This window comes from Pimephales promelas, chromosome 11, assembly GCF_988280905.1.
Source record: "Pimephales promelas chromosome 11, fPimPro1.hap1.1, whole genome shotgun sequence".
Taxonomy (NCBI): Eukaryota; Metazoa; Chordata; class Actinopteri; order Cypriniformes; family Leuciscidae; genus Pimephales; species Pimephales promelas.
Window position 1 is genome coordinate 34,072,430 of NC_142779.1, and position 16,228 is coordinate 34,088,657.

At 37.1% G+C, this 16,228-nt stretch overlaps 1 protein-coding gene across 1 annotated transcript in view; it reads right to left on the minus strand.

Annotated features, from left to right (window-relative positions):
- wdr11 (WD repeat domain 11) overlaps positions 1 to 16,228 on the minus strand; it is a 120,377-nt gene that overhangs the window by 10,807 nt on the left and 93,342 nt on the right. The window contains exons 17-24 of the mRNA XM_089117318.1: positions 15,437 to 15,543; positions 15,117 to 15,231; positions 13,350 to 13,521; positions 12,530 to 12,638; positions 10,138 to 10,200; positions 9,836 to 9,901; positions 8,428 to 8,605; positions 5,179 to 5,274 (exon numbers count right to left, since the gene is read on the minus strand). Of these exons, the coding sequence (XP_088973444.1) occupies positions 5,179 to 5,274; positions 8,428 to 8,605; positions 9,836 to 9,901; positions 10,138 to 10,200; positions 12,530 to 12,638; positions 13,350 to 13,521; positions 15,117 to 15,231; positions 15,437 to 15,543 (906 nt within the window). The remainder of the gene's footprint in view (positions 1 to 5,178; positions 5,275 to 8,427; positions 8,606 to 9,835; positions 9,902 to 10,137; positions 10,201 to 12,529; positions 12,639 to 13,349; positions 13,522 to 15,116; positions 15,232 to 15,436; positions 15,544 to 16,228) is intronic.

Below are 16,228 nucleotides of genomic sequence, written 5' to 3' on the forward strand. Positions count from 1 at the left end.
AGTATAGAGAGCCTAAGTCCCGCCCTTTCGCTTCCGGCTCATGGGACCTTATTTCGGAAAAAATATATGAATGGTAGTCAATGGCGAGAGACAACTTATCTTTTTATTCCGTCTGAACTGTGCCCTCAATTACACATATGATGTTTGTCAATTTAAAAGATAATTCTGAAAAAGTCAAAAACGTCGCAGTTTGTCATAAAACAGAAGAGTAACATTTAGTTTTATGTGAAAATCGCTCTATGAACTACATCTCCCGGGAAGCGAACCAACGAGTGAGATCCGCTGCTCGTGTGTGCAGTCTGGTACAAAACACTCAGGCATGACGGCGTAACGTTACGATTATAACGTAAGACTGTAGAAACAATGACAGACGTTAGCCTCAGTAAAGTTAGCTTCATTCATTGAGAGAAAATGTGCGCCTTTGGGGTTTGTAGTTTTTGTAATTACGTATTTTCACAGTCTTATACCTCAACGGTTTCACATCAAACTGCGACTTTCTTTACTTTAAAATTAGGGCTGTGCAAAAGTTAATTGCGATTAATCGCATCCAAAATAAAAGTCTGTGTTTACATAATATATTTGTGTGTGCTGTAGATAATTATTTTGTATATATAAATACCTATGCATGCATGTATATATTTAAGAATTATTTGCGCTTAAATTCTGTATATATTTATAAATACAAAATCTATATTATAAAAATATAAATATTTGATATATGAATAACACATTTTCTTAAATATATACATGCATGTGTGTGTATTTATATATACAACATAATTATATACAGCACACACAAATATATTATGTAAACACAGACTTTTATTTTGGATGCGATTAATCGCAATTAACTTTTGCACAGCCCTATTTAAAATGTATCTTTTAAATTGACAAACATCATATGTGTAATTCAGGGCACAATTCAAACCAGATCAAAATATTTGTTGTCTCTCGCCATTGACTATTCAAAATTTTTCCGAAATAAGGTCCCATGGTGGTCGACCGAAAGGGGAGGGACTTAGGCTCTCTATAAGTGGTTCTATGAATATGCGAATGAGCCCTGCCTCCACTCACTCACTCAGCTCAGAGATCCACTGGTTGCCGATAACACGTTGACCTGATCGTTTGTGACGTCAGAGTAACCAGCGATTTCACACCGTGTTTTTGAGACTGTCTTTGGTTACTCAGCAATGGTAGTGACTTGCACAATGACAATTTGCACATGATTAAGCACATTAAAAACACCACATAAACAACATTAAAAGCTGGATTTTCACCACCGGAGGACTTTACATTAAAAGAACAATGATGTCATATCCTAGTTGTGTACATTAGATAAAAGTAATGCACAGCTTTCAGAGGCTTTAATCAATCATGTTGTGTTCACCATCAGTTTTGAGATCTCTAGTAATCTCTCATTTCTTTCAACTTAATACACTTTCTTATTGGTTTTTCTTATACTACAGTTCCCCTAGTTCTCGACTCTCTAAAGCATTCTTGAAAGGACAGCTGTGAATGATGGATTTCCAGCCTACAGACTGCAGAACAGGGCCGTGTGTGTGAGGTGTGTCAGTGTGTGTGCTGTTCATGGGAAAATCATCTACGCTGCCAATACATTTTTATCCATCTGAGTGTACAACATCATCTGCAATCAATTAATTAATTAGTGAATAAATCTCCTCCTGCACATGTTCATTCTCTTCAATCACGAGAAGGGTCAAGTTAAGTCATCCTCATTTATACAGCGCTTTTAACAATATACATTGTTTCAAAGCAGCTTTACGGAGATAAACATATAATTTAAGGTACCAGAGATTGGTTTGGTTTTATAGCAGTTCTTTGATAATATTATTTTCCAGTTAAAGATAGTTTTAGGGTCTACTGACAAACACACATGTGCTAAAAAATAAATCCTACTATATAGTATGTGAAATAAACCACGCCAAAAATAGTATTATGTCCAAAAACATCGAGTAGTATTTGAAAAGAGTTAGCGAAAAGAACCTGGATGATGAGTTCTGAGGTGTGCATTCGATGGACACTTTACTATCTCATGAGGCCACGGGAGAGGATTTGTGAATGGCAGTGAAGCGACGCAACTGACGCTGGTAGGTCACGTGACAGTAACAACATGGCAGATGCAGTATGTCAGAATTTAATTCATACTACACACGTTCATTTGGTCACCGGTGTGTTAAATTGAATTCAGTTCATGGACTTTTTGTTTGTTTTCACTAAAATTGTGTTTCTTTGTTCACTCATTAGTTTCTATGGTCACTGATTATCATCACAGCTGGTCGTTATTTTGTCATCATCACCGTATTTAAGTTCCTCCTTGTACACTCTTCAGTTGTCCGGTATTGTTTGTGTTTCACATGTTGTCTCACATGCTATCGGTCTAGTTTTAAGATGTTTAAATAAACCTTGTGTTATATCCGCTTCATCTTCATCTTCCTCGGATTTAGCGTTACACGTACTATATAGAACATACTTTTTAACAGTCAGGAAGTAAATTAAAATTCAAGGTTGGTACCTAATCAGACAGTATGCAGTACACACTCACCTAAAGGATTATTAGGAACACCATACTAATACTGTATTTGACCCCCTTTCGCCTTCAGAACTGCCTTAATTCTACGTGGCATTGATTCAACAAGGTGCTGAAAGCATTCTTTAGAAATGTTGGCCCATATTGATAGGATAGCATCTTGCAGTTGATGGAGATTTGTGGGATGCACATCCAGGCCACGAAGCTCCCGTTCCACCACATCCCAAAGATGCTCTATTGGGTTGAGATCTGGTGACTGTGGGGGCCATTTTAGTACAGTCAACTCATTGTCATGTTCAAGAAACCAATTTGAAATGATTCCAGCTTTGTGACATGGTGCATTATCCTGCTGGAAGTAGCCATCAGAGGATGGGGACATGGTGGCCATAAAGGGATGGACATGGTCAGAAACAATGCTCAGGTAGGCCGTGGCATTTAAACGATGCCCAATTGGCACTAAGGGGCCTAAAGTGTGCCAAGAAAACATCCCCCACACCATTACACCACCACCACCAGCCTGCACAGTGGTAACAAGGCATGATGGATCCATGTTCTCATTCTGTTTACGCCAAATTCTGACTCTACCATCTGAATGTCTCAACAGAAATCGAGACTCATCAGACCAGGCAACTTTTTTCCAGTCTTCAACTGTCCAATTTTGGTGAGCTCTTGCTTTTTCCTATCTGTAGTGGAGATGAGTGGTACCCGGTGGGGTCTTCTGCTGTTGTAGCCCATCCGCCTCAAGTGTTGTGGCTTCACAAATGCTTTGCTGCATACCTTGGTTGTAACGAGTGGTTATTTCAGTCAAAGTTGCTCTTCTATCAGCTTGAATCAGTCGGCCCATTCTCCTCTGACCTCTAGCATCAACAAGGCATTTTGGCCCACAGGACTGCCGCACACTGGATGTTTTTCCCTTTTCGCACCATTCTTTGTAAACCCTAGAAATGGTTGTGTGTGAAAATCCCAGTAACTGAGCAGATTGTGAAATACTCTGACACCAACAACCATGCCACGCTCAAAATTGATTAAATCCCCTTTCTTTCCCATTCTGACATTCAGTTTGGAGTTCAGGAGATTGTATTATTGACCCCTAAATGCATTGAAGCATCTGACATGTGATTGGTTGATTAGATAATTGCATTAATGAGAAATTGAACAGGTGTTCCTAATAATCCTTTAAGTGAGTGTGCATATATACAGTGTATATATTAGGGTTGTGCCGATAGACGATAGTATCGTGTATCGACGATAGTCTGAGATATCGCCGATGGCAGATGCCCTTGACGATATCAATACGATAATTGGCTCGTTTTACCATAATGTATTAAATTATTATTATTATGCCTATTATTATTATTATTGTAAAGCTAGTATTGTTATTAAATTAATAGAAACTACAATTAATTTGCCTTGCCTAAATTTACAATCATCCTCATTGCAATCCTCATAACAATTGCAACAATACCGACACGCACTAAAGACTCCTCTAAGAGAATGTTTTTAAAACAGACTAAAAAACATCCCACATCAAAATTGAATTGCAAGTTGATCCATTTACAAATTATCAAGTGTGCTCGTTTTAACAGACGCAAAATTCAATTTCCTACAGATCCAAGATGAAAACGGCACCGTTGTTCGTCAGTATTTGTTTCCGTAACACATTAACAAAACGTTTAATGACACTAAAACAATACAATTACTAAATAGTATTAATAATAATATCACTAAAATAGTATTAGTTACCGTTATCATCGTCGTCTCTGAGGGAACGCGGCGTTAATGCAGATAGCGAAAGCAGTCCGTTTTTACTTTCACTTTCAGAGATTGAGCGCGTTTTCATGCGACGACGTTCTTAACCCGATTATGTTGAATTAACTTGACAATGCATGTGGTCATGTAAACGCATTAACCCGTTTTCCTTTATCAGAGTCAAGTCATAAGTATAAGTATAAACCGATCGACTCAGCTAGACGTTTGGCCCTTGCTCTGGTTTCTCCCGGCATTTAAAACACATTAACCCGCGTACTTCGTGCTTACTGAAGTGCGCATGTGAAGTGCATCCAGACAGAGAGTGCACTGGTAGGGGGACACATATCGCAAACTCCGACTTATTCTGACCCAAGAAATAAACGTGTTTTCATCTTGTGCAGAAATATGCCCTAGTCAAAATGCTGCATGTAACGGCATGAGGATAGGCTAATGTGTCCGTAAATTTCCCGTTGACAAACAAAAGTATTAATTAGGATCTTTTTTTTTACCTCACTATACCAGGAAATAACCTGATCCTATTAATAAACACTCCACCTTTGCTAGCAAAATAGAAAAAAAGATTCTCGTTTATAAAACGAAGTTAATAAAACAAGCAAATTAATGAGTATGCTAAATAATCAAGTTAATAATCAAATAAGTTAGCCCCGCCCCCTCACGATAATATCGTGTATCGCCGATCTCACAGGCTGACGATAGGACGATATGAAAATGGAGCATATCGCCCAACACTAGTATATATATATATATATATATATATATATATACACCGTAATGATTTACTTTACCTTACTGTAAGAGATATGTTTCTTTTTTTGATAATGACGTAATGTAAACTCCATCAGAAGTGTGCAGGTACTTGCCTGTCCCAGCAGCAGCAGTTGGTCAGCACACTTTTTGGTGTGTTCGTAGCTGGACCTTTTCACTTCTTGTAGACGAACTCTCTCCAGCTGAAACCTCTACATGAGAGAGGAAGACATTTTGTGTTCCGTAAATGAAAGCTCTAAATGAAATACAAATTATTTTAGTTGTTCATTATAAACAATAATATTATTATTATTATTGCATTAAACTCAAGTCATCAAAAACATTCACAGTGCAGGATAGAAAACAGAACTCAAAAGAATGAACAAAATCCTGTTTTGATCTGATTCTTATTTAGATCAAACCCTTATTTCAAGATTTTAAGCTGAATGTTTATAAAGATAGATGTATTGATCCCTCAGGGGGAAGTTATACTTTTCCCCCTTATGTTAGATGAGTAGTTCACTTTTTTAAAATAAAACTTTTGCTGATAATTTACTCACCCCCATGTCATCCAAGATATACATGTCTTTCTTTCTTCAGTCGAAAAGAAATTAAGGTTTTTTGATAAGGGTTTTATCAAGCGAAACCATCACTCATTAAAAAAAACAAAAAACAAAAAAAAAACAAAGTTTAACTTTTATAAGCACAAATGCTCTCCTTGCTCTGTTCTGTGATGCGCGTTCGTGACTCTCCTGTTCGAACTCGTTCATCAAAATGAACAAATTCAACGAACGAAATGAAAAAAAATGACTCAAGAGCAAGGCGACCATTTGAGCTTATAAAACTGACCGTTTCGCTTGATAAGACCCTTATTCATCGTCTGGAGTCGTTTAAAGCCCTTTGAACGGTTTGCACTGAAAGTGTCTTTTGGACCTTGAACCATTTGGTCCCCATTGAAGTCCATTATATGGAGAAAAATCCTGGAATGTTTTCATCAAAAACCTTAATTTCTTTTCGACTGAAGAAAGAAAGACATGGACATCTTGGATGACATGGGGGTGAGTAAATTATCAGCAAAAGTTTTTTCTAAAAGTGAACTACTCCTTTAATACTAGAGATAAATTTGAATGATCAATTAACACTTCCAATGACACCTGACTCTTACAGCTTCATTATGCTGTTTTCCGTCAGACAAGCAGCTAAAATATGCAGTGTGATTATACAAAGCCACTTTCAAATTCATGTAGCCAGCTTTATCTCACAATATCTTGGAAATCAGCAAATAATTAAATATATATGGTGTAAAAATACACGCTAGTGTTAGAAGTATAACATTATCAGACAAACAGCTTTCTCAACCATACATTGGAAAAACAAGAGCTTTACACCTCAAGACAAAGCTTGTCATGCTGCATTTAAAATTCAATGCATTTTCAATACAATTGTATTACATTGTAGGCAAAAACTTGCTGCCTCAAGTAAAAAAAAAAAAAACTTGAAATCAGTGCAGAGAAAAATTATTGACAAATAAGTAAACTCCTCATTTTAACCAGACCAAAGCTGCAAAAACAGGCCTAGTTTTGCAGCCACAAAGTGATCAGAAGTCAATGACTATTAATGAGAGTTGGTAAAAGATAGAATGTGAGATACATGTGACCAGGAACAGGAAGTAACCACCTAGCAACCACCCACTATAGCAACACCACAAGACTCACATGGAGCTCCTTATTAACCGCACAACCAAGCCCTGGCGATCACATAACCACTTTGTTGCTGGAGCAGTGTTGCATTAAGTTTTGCAGTCACAAATCAAAAACAAAACCAAACATTTGGTTTACTGCTGATGGTGCAGCAATTATGCACTTTTTTCTCACAATAAAGCAAATGAGTTTTGTATAATGGAGTGTTGTAATTTTAGGTGTAATCTGCACTATTAACAAATAACTCAACATGACAGCCTCTCTCCATTTAGGAAGAATAACTGGCTATTATAATGAAACCCCCGAAAGTCCTGCTGAATATTGCGGAGTTAATATTCAGAGTCTCTCTCTGAAGACCTCTCAGGAATCATTGTGTCATAAACTCACTGGTATACTTCTAATCCCAGTCTAATTACTGATGCTCCATTAATGCAATAGACATACAACAGCCCATTCAGTAGATGTGAGATGTGCGGTCTCACGATGGCACTATGGTCGGGTGTTTGCTCGGTAAGTGTCTCTATTAGGAAGCACTGACAATGTTGGACAGAAACTGCTATTTTTAGTTTTAGGATGAAATAATGTTGGAGGGCTGAAATGTGACGTTTAATTAATGCTTCTCCGATGTTTAGCGCACACAACGTGGATAAGCTACAACAGGAGGTTTTATTGAGAGCATATGATTGACGTGGAGAGAAAAACAAAGCAATTCTTTTCCTTTTCATTAGTGAACAGGAAGCAAGTAGACGTAAAAGAGGAATGGTCAACCAGGAATCAATTTACAAATAAATGACTTCAAATTACTGTTCAAATCCCTAGCATTAATAATATGAGGAATACTAATAACCTTATCAAATCAAACAGCCATAACCATAGATATGTATATAAAGGCTAGAGTTTCCATCGTCATCAACGGCGGCCATCTTGTCACAGACAAGCTGATGTAAGATGAGTGGTCAGCACGAACACATATCTCGTTGAAATCTTGACGGATTTACAAACGGTTTGGTTTCTTACAAACGCTATTAACGTGGCTATAATTATCTGGATGATTATTTATTTATACACTTTTTATTCATAAGTATGCAGAAATATAATTTGTCATAATTATAACAAAACAAACCATTTGAAAATCAGTAGAAAATTGAGCAAGTTATGGTCATTTAAATAGTACATGTACCATTAACACAATGTTACGAGTGAGCGAGCTGCCTGTGCCAAGATGGCCGCCTGGTGCAGGCATCGTCCTCCATTGGCCAGCAGCGTGGACGACATATCTAGCCTTTATATAGATATCTATGGCCATAACACCCCAAAAGCCTTATAACAACAGGGGAAATTCTGTCACCATTGACTTCCATAGTATTTTTTTTTTTTCTACTATGGAAGTCAATGGTGCCAAACAACAATCGTTCTTCAAAACATCTTCCTTTGTGTTCAGCAGAAGAAAGAAACTCATATAGGTTGAGGGTGAGTAAATGGGTGGAGTATCCCTTTAACGGATATCCCAGAACTAAAGCCCAAAACCTCAGGCAAATGGATGCTGTTCACAATCGCTGTGTATGAATTTGTAAATTATTGCTTCCAGGACTCAAAGCATTCTTGGTTTTGAGGAATATCCTCTTTCATAATCCTCATATCCATGTATTGTTCCTGGAATCATACCTGGAAGAAGGAGCTTTCACAGAGGGTGTCATGGCAGATGTCCAGGTGGCTCTGGGGGCCCTCGGCTGTCGCTTGGCCTTCTGGGACAGATCCGCTGGGCTGGCAGCTCTGAGAAAAGGACTGGATGTAATGAGCAGCCACCGTCCAGAACTGAAGGTCTGATTCATCACCAAACAGCCTGATCAAATATTAATAAAAATAATGAGAGGAACTCCAAGGCAAAAACAACAACAACAAAGTGAAGGTGCTTGGATCCATAATTAGAAAATCTTTACAAATATAGTAGGGTTCATATCATTTAAAGGATTAGTTCACTTCAGAATTATATTTCCTGATATTTTGCTCGCCCCCACGTCACCCGAGATGTTCTTCAGTCGAAAAGAAATGAAGGTTTTTGAGGAAAACATTGCAGGATTTTTCTCCATCTTGCGATGCGCCACACACAGTGATGGGGAAGTTACTTTTAAAAAGTAGTGTATCTCGTTACTCGTCACTTTTTTTTTTTTTAAGTAATCCGTTACTTTACTTAGTTACCCCATATGGAAAGTAACTTTTTACGTTACTTTTACGTTGCTCGACCCAATTTCTTGGCCTTCATAAAGTCCTACTATGCATAATGCCATATATAATGCCATAAATGCATTTAGCAAAATTCTGAATATTTATGAATAAATGCCCATTAATGGTTAGACATATGCTATGCATGGGCGGCTCCCCGTTTCTAGAAGCAATTATATTCAGGCTGTATTCTGGGAAGTCCTGAACAGCATGGTGAAGAAAGAAAGAAATAAAATAAAAAAGCTTTTTTTAAGTGAGGTTTACTAACACGACTGAGCTATCTGTTAAAGCTTGCCTACTCTTTTGCTACACAACAGTACATGCTTTTAGGGCGTAGTATAAGTAGACGAATTGGGATGCAGCAAATGTTTAAATGCCATTCACAAAAAAGGAAAAACAACAATGTCGGATGATTTGGGGGGGGATGAGATTTGTGAAACTAAACACACGTGACCTCGCAACGTGATTGGCTAGTGCAAGACGAGCATTTGTGGTTGAAAAGGGCATATATGTTTATCTTTTTATAGAAAATGGCCGACAGTTTGACTAGATAAGACTCTTATTCCTCAGATGAGATCGAGTCGATTTGTGGTTGAAAATCCATCTTTTTATAGAAAATGGCCGATAGTTTGACTAGATGAGTCTCTTATTCCTCAGATGAGATTGAGTCGAGACTTTGAAGCTGCACTGAAACTACAATTTGGACCTTCAAACAGTTGGACCCCATTGAAGTCACTATAAGCAGAAAAATCCTGGAATGTGTTCCTCAAAGACAGACATGAACATCTTAGATGAAGTGGGGGTGAGTAAATGATCCTTTAAACCTGAACTGGAATGCTTGGTCACTTACCGAGACACTAGGAGGCAGCGTTGCAGCAAGTTCAGATTTGGATCCTGGAGAACACTTTTGATGTCACTTCAGTGGGAAGACAAAAACTAGTTAGACATGACCCAGAATGTGAGAGCGGGCAGCGTGCGCTTTTAAAAAGCTCTTCACATTAGGCATTGGGAGCTATTTGAGGATCATTCTGTCCCTGCGTTTATTAATAGCTACTTTCTTTTTTGAAGGCAAAGAAATGGACTTGAATACCATACTTGAATTACAGAATTATTATAGAAACAGTGCTTTGTGATTTCTGGGAGTGAACATACTTAGAAAGAGAGTTGAGCTGTTCCTGGATCAGTCCCTTGATTTCATCTTTTTCTATGTAGTCTCTAAGGACGGAAGCACACAATACAAGTCAGCAGAAGAGATCATGTTTTGTCTGGATGAATCGAGTGTAAAAAGTATGTCATGAAACGATTCGAATAGACTAATTAAACAAAAATAAACTGTCGAAACAAGGGTTACCAGACATACTGATTGATCACTGGATTTCAGAAACAATGCTCAGGTATGCCGTGGCATTTAAACCATGCCCAATTGGGCCTAAAGTGTGCAAAGAAAACATCCCGCACACCATTACACCACCACCACCAGCCTGCACAGTGGGAACAAGGCATGACTTTTCTAAGATGCTTTCAGGCGTTCATTATCAAATCGTTTAAAGTTAAACAAAGATTTGTATTCGTATATCAGGCACCAAATGATTTATTTAAACAATTATACTGACAGTATTAGTGTGTGCATTTCTCCAATAAGACCCTCAACAGAATTTGTAACATACATGCTACTACAAGACTTTGACTTTAAAAAATCTCTCGAAAAGAGCAATATATACAGTGATGTGATTAAGTTTGGACACCCATGCTAAAGTTGCCTAAAAAGAGGAATAAAAAAATCATCTTTTGGATATTGATCTTAATGCCTTAATTAGAAAAATGAGGAAAACTCCAACCTTTAAGGACACCAATTTTCTTTATGAATGAATAATGTCTCATAAATAAATAAATGTTTTTCCTTAAAATACAGGGTGCATAAGTCAGGACACCCCTATGTTAAATTCCCATAGAGTCAGGCAGAGTTTTATTTTTAAAAGCCAGTTATTTCATGGATCCAGGATAATATGCATCCTGATAAAGTTCCCTTGGCCTTTGGAATTAAAATATCCCCACATCATCACACACCTTCCTCCACACCTAGAGATTGGCATGGTTTTACTTCAGTTAGCCTAATAGCTGGTTTGATTTGCATTGAAAGATGATCTTATGGAAAGTACCCCATGCCAATCTCTAGGTGTGGTGGAAGGTGTGTGATGATGTGGGGATATTTAAAGGGAACTTTATCAGGATGCATATTATCCTGGATCCATGAAATAACTGGCTTTTAAAAATAAAAATCTGCCTGACTCTATGGGAATTTAACATAGGGGTGTCCTGAATTATGCACCCTGTATTTTAAGGAAAAACGTTCATTTATTTATGATACATTTTTCATTCACAAAAAAAATTTGTGTCCTTAAAGGTTGGAGTTTTCCTCATTTTTCTAATTAAGGCATTAAGATCAATATCCAAAAGATGATTTTTTATTAATCTTTTTAGGCAACTTTAGCATGGGTGTCCAAACTTATTCACATCACTGTAGCTGAAAAATGATGTCGTTTATTAATAAAATATGATGTAATTTCCATGTCTTTTCTAGATCTGGAAATCACATCATTGCAAATCTATTCACAGAAATGTATCTAAATGCCACAATTATAAAGAAAAAAATATCATACGATACATCTGCGTGAAGGGATTCATAGAGAAAGACATTTCCCTTTGAAAAATTGACATGCATGTCTGTGAACTTTGTGAATAGGCTTTATATTAAACTCTCTGAAGCATGAAATATGAAATCACAAAAGATAAACAATGTTTCTCGTTCTACAAAGCAATAATAAAATTGCTTATGTCATGGCGCATTTTGATAGAGTTACACATTTTCCCGAACAGAATGTGATGAAGCACGACCAGGAACTACTTTTTAACGGATATGAATGAGTGTTAGCTCTTCCTGTCACTGCTGTGCTCACTCGATTACAATGCTATTTTACTGTTTATTGAAATAACTGGGTCAATGATATGATTCCTGGTTGTAAGAGTACGGGTAATAATATATTTTGATTTTATGATGCCTTGGTGATCAGTTATTGTGTCTTGTTTTTGATGTTATTAATGGGATTGACATTTCATGAAAATGAATCTTCAATCCATCAGCCCCACTGTACTGTGCTGGAAAATGGATGAAATCAGCAAGTACTACAAAGAAAGTACTGGTTATTGTACCAAATACTGTAGATTGGTGCATCCCTATTCCCTACATAAAAAAAATAAATTAAAAAAAGTTGTCACACTTTAGTTTAGGATCCAATTCTCACTATTAAATTTGACCTTTGCCTCAATAAACTTCTAATTACTGCTTATTAATAGGTTAATTAACAATTAGAACTAGTATGCTAGTTATTAGTGAGAAGTGGACCCTTAACTATAAATGTTACCGAAAGTTTTCTTTTTTGTTTTAACTAAGCTTTTGTTCTGGTCAGATTTAGTTTCAGTGAAGACTGTGAATGACTGTGAATGGATGAAACGGATGTGACAGAACAATGCAGCCGCCACGCACATTTGAGAGATGTCCATGGTGAATGTGTCGCCCCACGGCTGCAGCAGGAGAAAGGCCTTCAGTGTGAGAGCAGCACGTGGCAGCAGAAGATAGGGACACCACACTGGATCTGAAACACACACCACAGAGGCACGTATACATCTTAGGCTAATCTACACCGACACGTCTGTCTGACGCAATGACCCACTTAACCAAAGTTCTAGCACTGAAAAAATGACATTTCATAAATAAAGTGTAGCATTTGCACATACAAACATGAAGGTTGACTGGACTTCTCATTGACTTTCAGTGCTCTTAAAGGGACAGTTCACCCAAAAATGAAAATTCTGTCAGTATTTACTCACCCTCATGTTGTTCCAAACCTCTATGTGTTTATTTGTTCTGCTGAACACAAAGGAAGATGTTTGGAAGAATGTTTTAATCAAACAGATCTCATTCCCTATGGAAGTCAATGGGGATTGAGATCTGTTTGATTAAAACATTCTTCCAAATATCTTCCTTTGTGTTCAGCAGAACAAATAAACACATAGAGGTTTGGAACAACATGAGGGTGAGTAAATACTGACAGAATTTTCATTTTTGGGTGAATTAACCCTTTAAAAATCGCAATTACAATTTCAAGGGAATAATCGACAATTATGATTTTTGTCATAATCATGCAGCCATAAGAAAGCAGTGTAGCAAATCTAGTCCGCCAAACATATGTACATTCAATTTACATGCATAAAATATTTTATAAACTACCACGAGAGTTGTCATGACTGAAATCCATTTCAGTCATTTGAACCAGTGACGTTTTTTTCCAGCCAAAAGAGCTCACCTGTCAGGTCCTGCTCATCCATTCTGTAACTGGCAGACTTCATGGCCATCTCCAGCACTCTCACACAGCCATCATCCGATGCCAGCACCACTTTATCTGACGTGCACCAGTCGATATCCAGAATCCTGTAACTCACGTTACGCCCCATTCTGATGCTGCTCACCATCTGCACCTGTAGGAGTGTGTGACGGGCGGCATTAGCTTTCTTTTTTTTTTTCTTTTTTTTTATTAAGAAACCAAGCACATAAACAAATCAATAACAACGTCAAATCGTATTACAAACTTACAGTGCTCATCCTAGATTGAGAAAAAATAAAAAACAAAAAAATAATCTTAAGGAACAAAAGAACATGTTATGGCAAAAATGACAATTACATATTCAAAGAAATTAAATTAAAAAGGCAATTATTCAATAAGATTGTATACAAAAGAAGCAAGTTTCTCAGCATTCTTGTTATTAACCAATAACAAAGAGTTATAAAAAAGACTCAGCTCATTTCTCCAATGAGTAAAGTTAGGAATTATCTTGTAAAAACTACATTTATGAATGAAATGTTTACTTTAGAATTATGTTGTTAATGCCAAAATCATTGTGATCATTACGAAAAATACCGAATTTTATATCATGAATTGTTAGATTCATCAACTGAAATCCTTTGGACACAAACAATTGTTAAAGGTCCAGCCAAAACCTTTTTACAATTTCACACAAATACAACAGATGATCCAAATCTTCGGGTTCAGTTTCACAAAAGTTGCAATTTCCTACATCCATTTTAAATCAAGAAAAACACAGGCACACGCTGATACTGGTGGAGTATCATCAGCACTCTCAAAGGCCTCTCGTCCAATTCGATTTGGGGACCGGAACGGTTGTGTATACATTATATAGCAACAAACACACTTCAGAGTTTCCCAGGATATAAAATATTGTATTCTGTCAAAAACCCTTGAAAGAGTACACTCTCAGAAAAAAGGTACAAAAGCTGGCACCGGGGCTGTACCTTTTCAAAAGGTAAACTTTTTCCATTTTAGGGTGTTAATATGTACATTTTAGCTGCTAATATGTACATTGTAGGTGCCAATATTAAAATTTTAGGTGTTAATATATACATTTTAGGTGCTATTATGTGCATTTAGGTGCTAATATGTACATTTTAGGTGTTAATATGTCCATTTTAGGTGCTAATATATACATTTTAGGTGCTATTATGTGCATCAAGGTGCTAATATGTCCATTTTAGGTGTTAATATGAACATTTTAGGTGCTAATGTGTACATTTTAGGTGTTAATATGTACATTTAGGTGCTATTATGTACATTTAGGTGCTAATATCTCCATTTTAGTTGCTAATATGTCCATTTTAGGTGCTAAAATTTACATTTTAGGTGCTATTATGTACATTTAGGTGCTAATATATACATTGTAGGTGCTGTTATGTACATTTAAGTGTTAATATGTACATTTTAGGTGCTATTATTTACATTTTAGGTGCTAAAAGTACCATTAAGGTACCAATATGCACCCTAAAAGTGTACCTTTTGAAAAGGTACAGCCCCAGTGACAGCTTTTGGACATTTTTTTCTGAGAGTGTAAAATCAGCTTTTTTGAGCTTTTTCAGCTGGATAGAAAATGGCTGCTATGGGGGACTGCTAAGATGGTGGCTCTTGCTTCATAAGGACTTGAAGCGAAATGAAGCAGTTGTGCTTCTGTATCTCTGCATGCTAATGTTTTAAATGAATACATAATAAATAAACCACACACACCTCTTTGGTATCCCAGACCTCAGCTCCGTCAGTGTACATCACTAAAAGTTTTTGGTTGCCTTTCCCTGGAGCAAAACGAATCTTCTTCACCCACCCGCGATGTGTAGGTACACCCCTGAAGAATATAAATGATTGTGACATGTTATCAACACGGTAAAAGAGTGTGTGGTGAACACAGCTGCACTTTTCTCAACTCAGTCCCTTATGATGTGTCAGTTCAGTAAATAGTTTTGGAATTAAACGTGTTTCCACACGTACATGACTGGAGACGTGTACGTGTCAGTGACTTGCTGAGTTATTAGTGATGTGTACATTTGTACCTTGAAAGACGGGCCTTTAGGTCCCAAAAATTGAGGTTTCCATCTACATCTCCCAGAACTAGAGTGTCTCCTTTCCATGCAATACAGGCAATACTCCCCATACTGCCCTGAAAGAGAAAAGACATTTAGATTCTGGCATAAAAGACATAGTGCCACAACACCTATAGAGTTGTCACAATGTTAATGTTAAGAGCCGCTATCATAGCATTTGAAATGTTCCTATTTTTGTTTTAAGAGTTCCCAAAAACAGTTTAACGTGCATGCGAGGATAAAAACACTTTATTTGTCTTATAATACGCATTTCATTTTAACTGATTTGCTCAACGACTCCCAAATGATTCGCTCGACGATTCATTTCCCAAACACGAATCTGCGGCGGTTGGTCACATGACCCAGTCAGTTGTTATTGGTAAACCGTAGGCAGAGACTGTCGGCAACGGAACGCCCATAACCAGGATTATAGCTTGTCAAGTGTTGACATTTTTGTAGGTACACTTCAACTATGAGAGACAAAATGAGAAATAACATCCAGGAAATCACATTGTAGAATTTTTAAAGAATTTATTTGTAAATTTTGGTGGAAAAAAATGTATTTGGTCAATAACAAAAGTTCAAATCAATACTTTGTAACATAACCTTTGTTGGCAATGACGGAGGTCAAACTTTTCCTGGTTTGCACAAACTGTAGCTGGTGTTTTGGCCCATTCCTCCATGCAGATCTCCTCTAGAGCAGTGATGTTTCGGGGCAACACAGACTTTCAACTCCCTCCACAAATTTTCTATGGGGTTGTG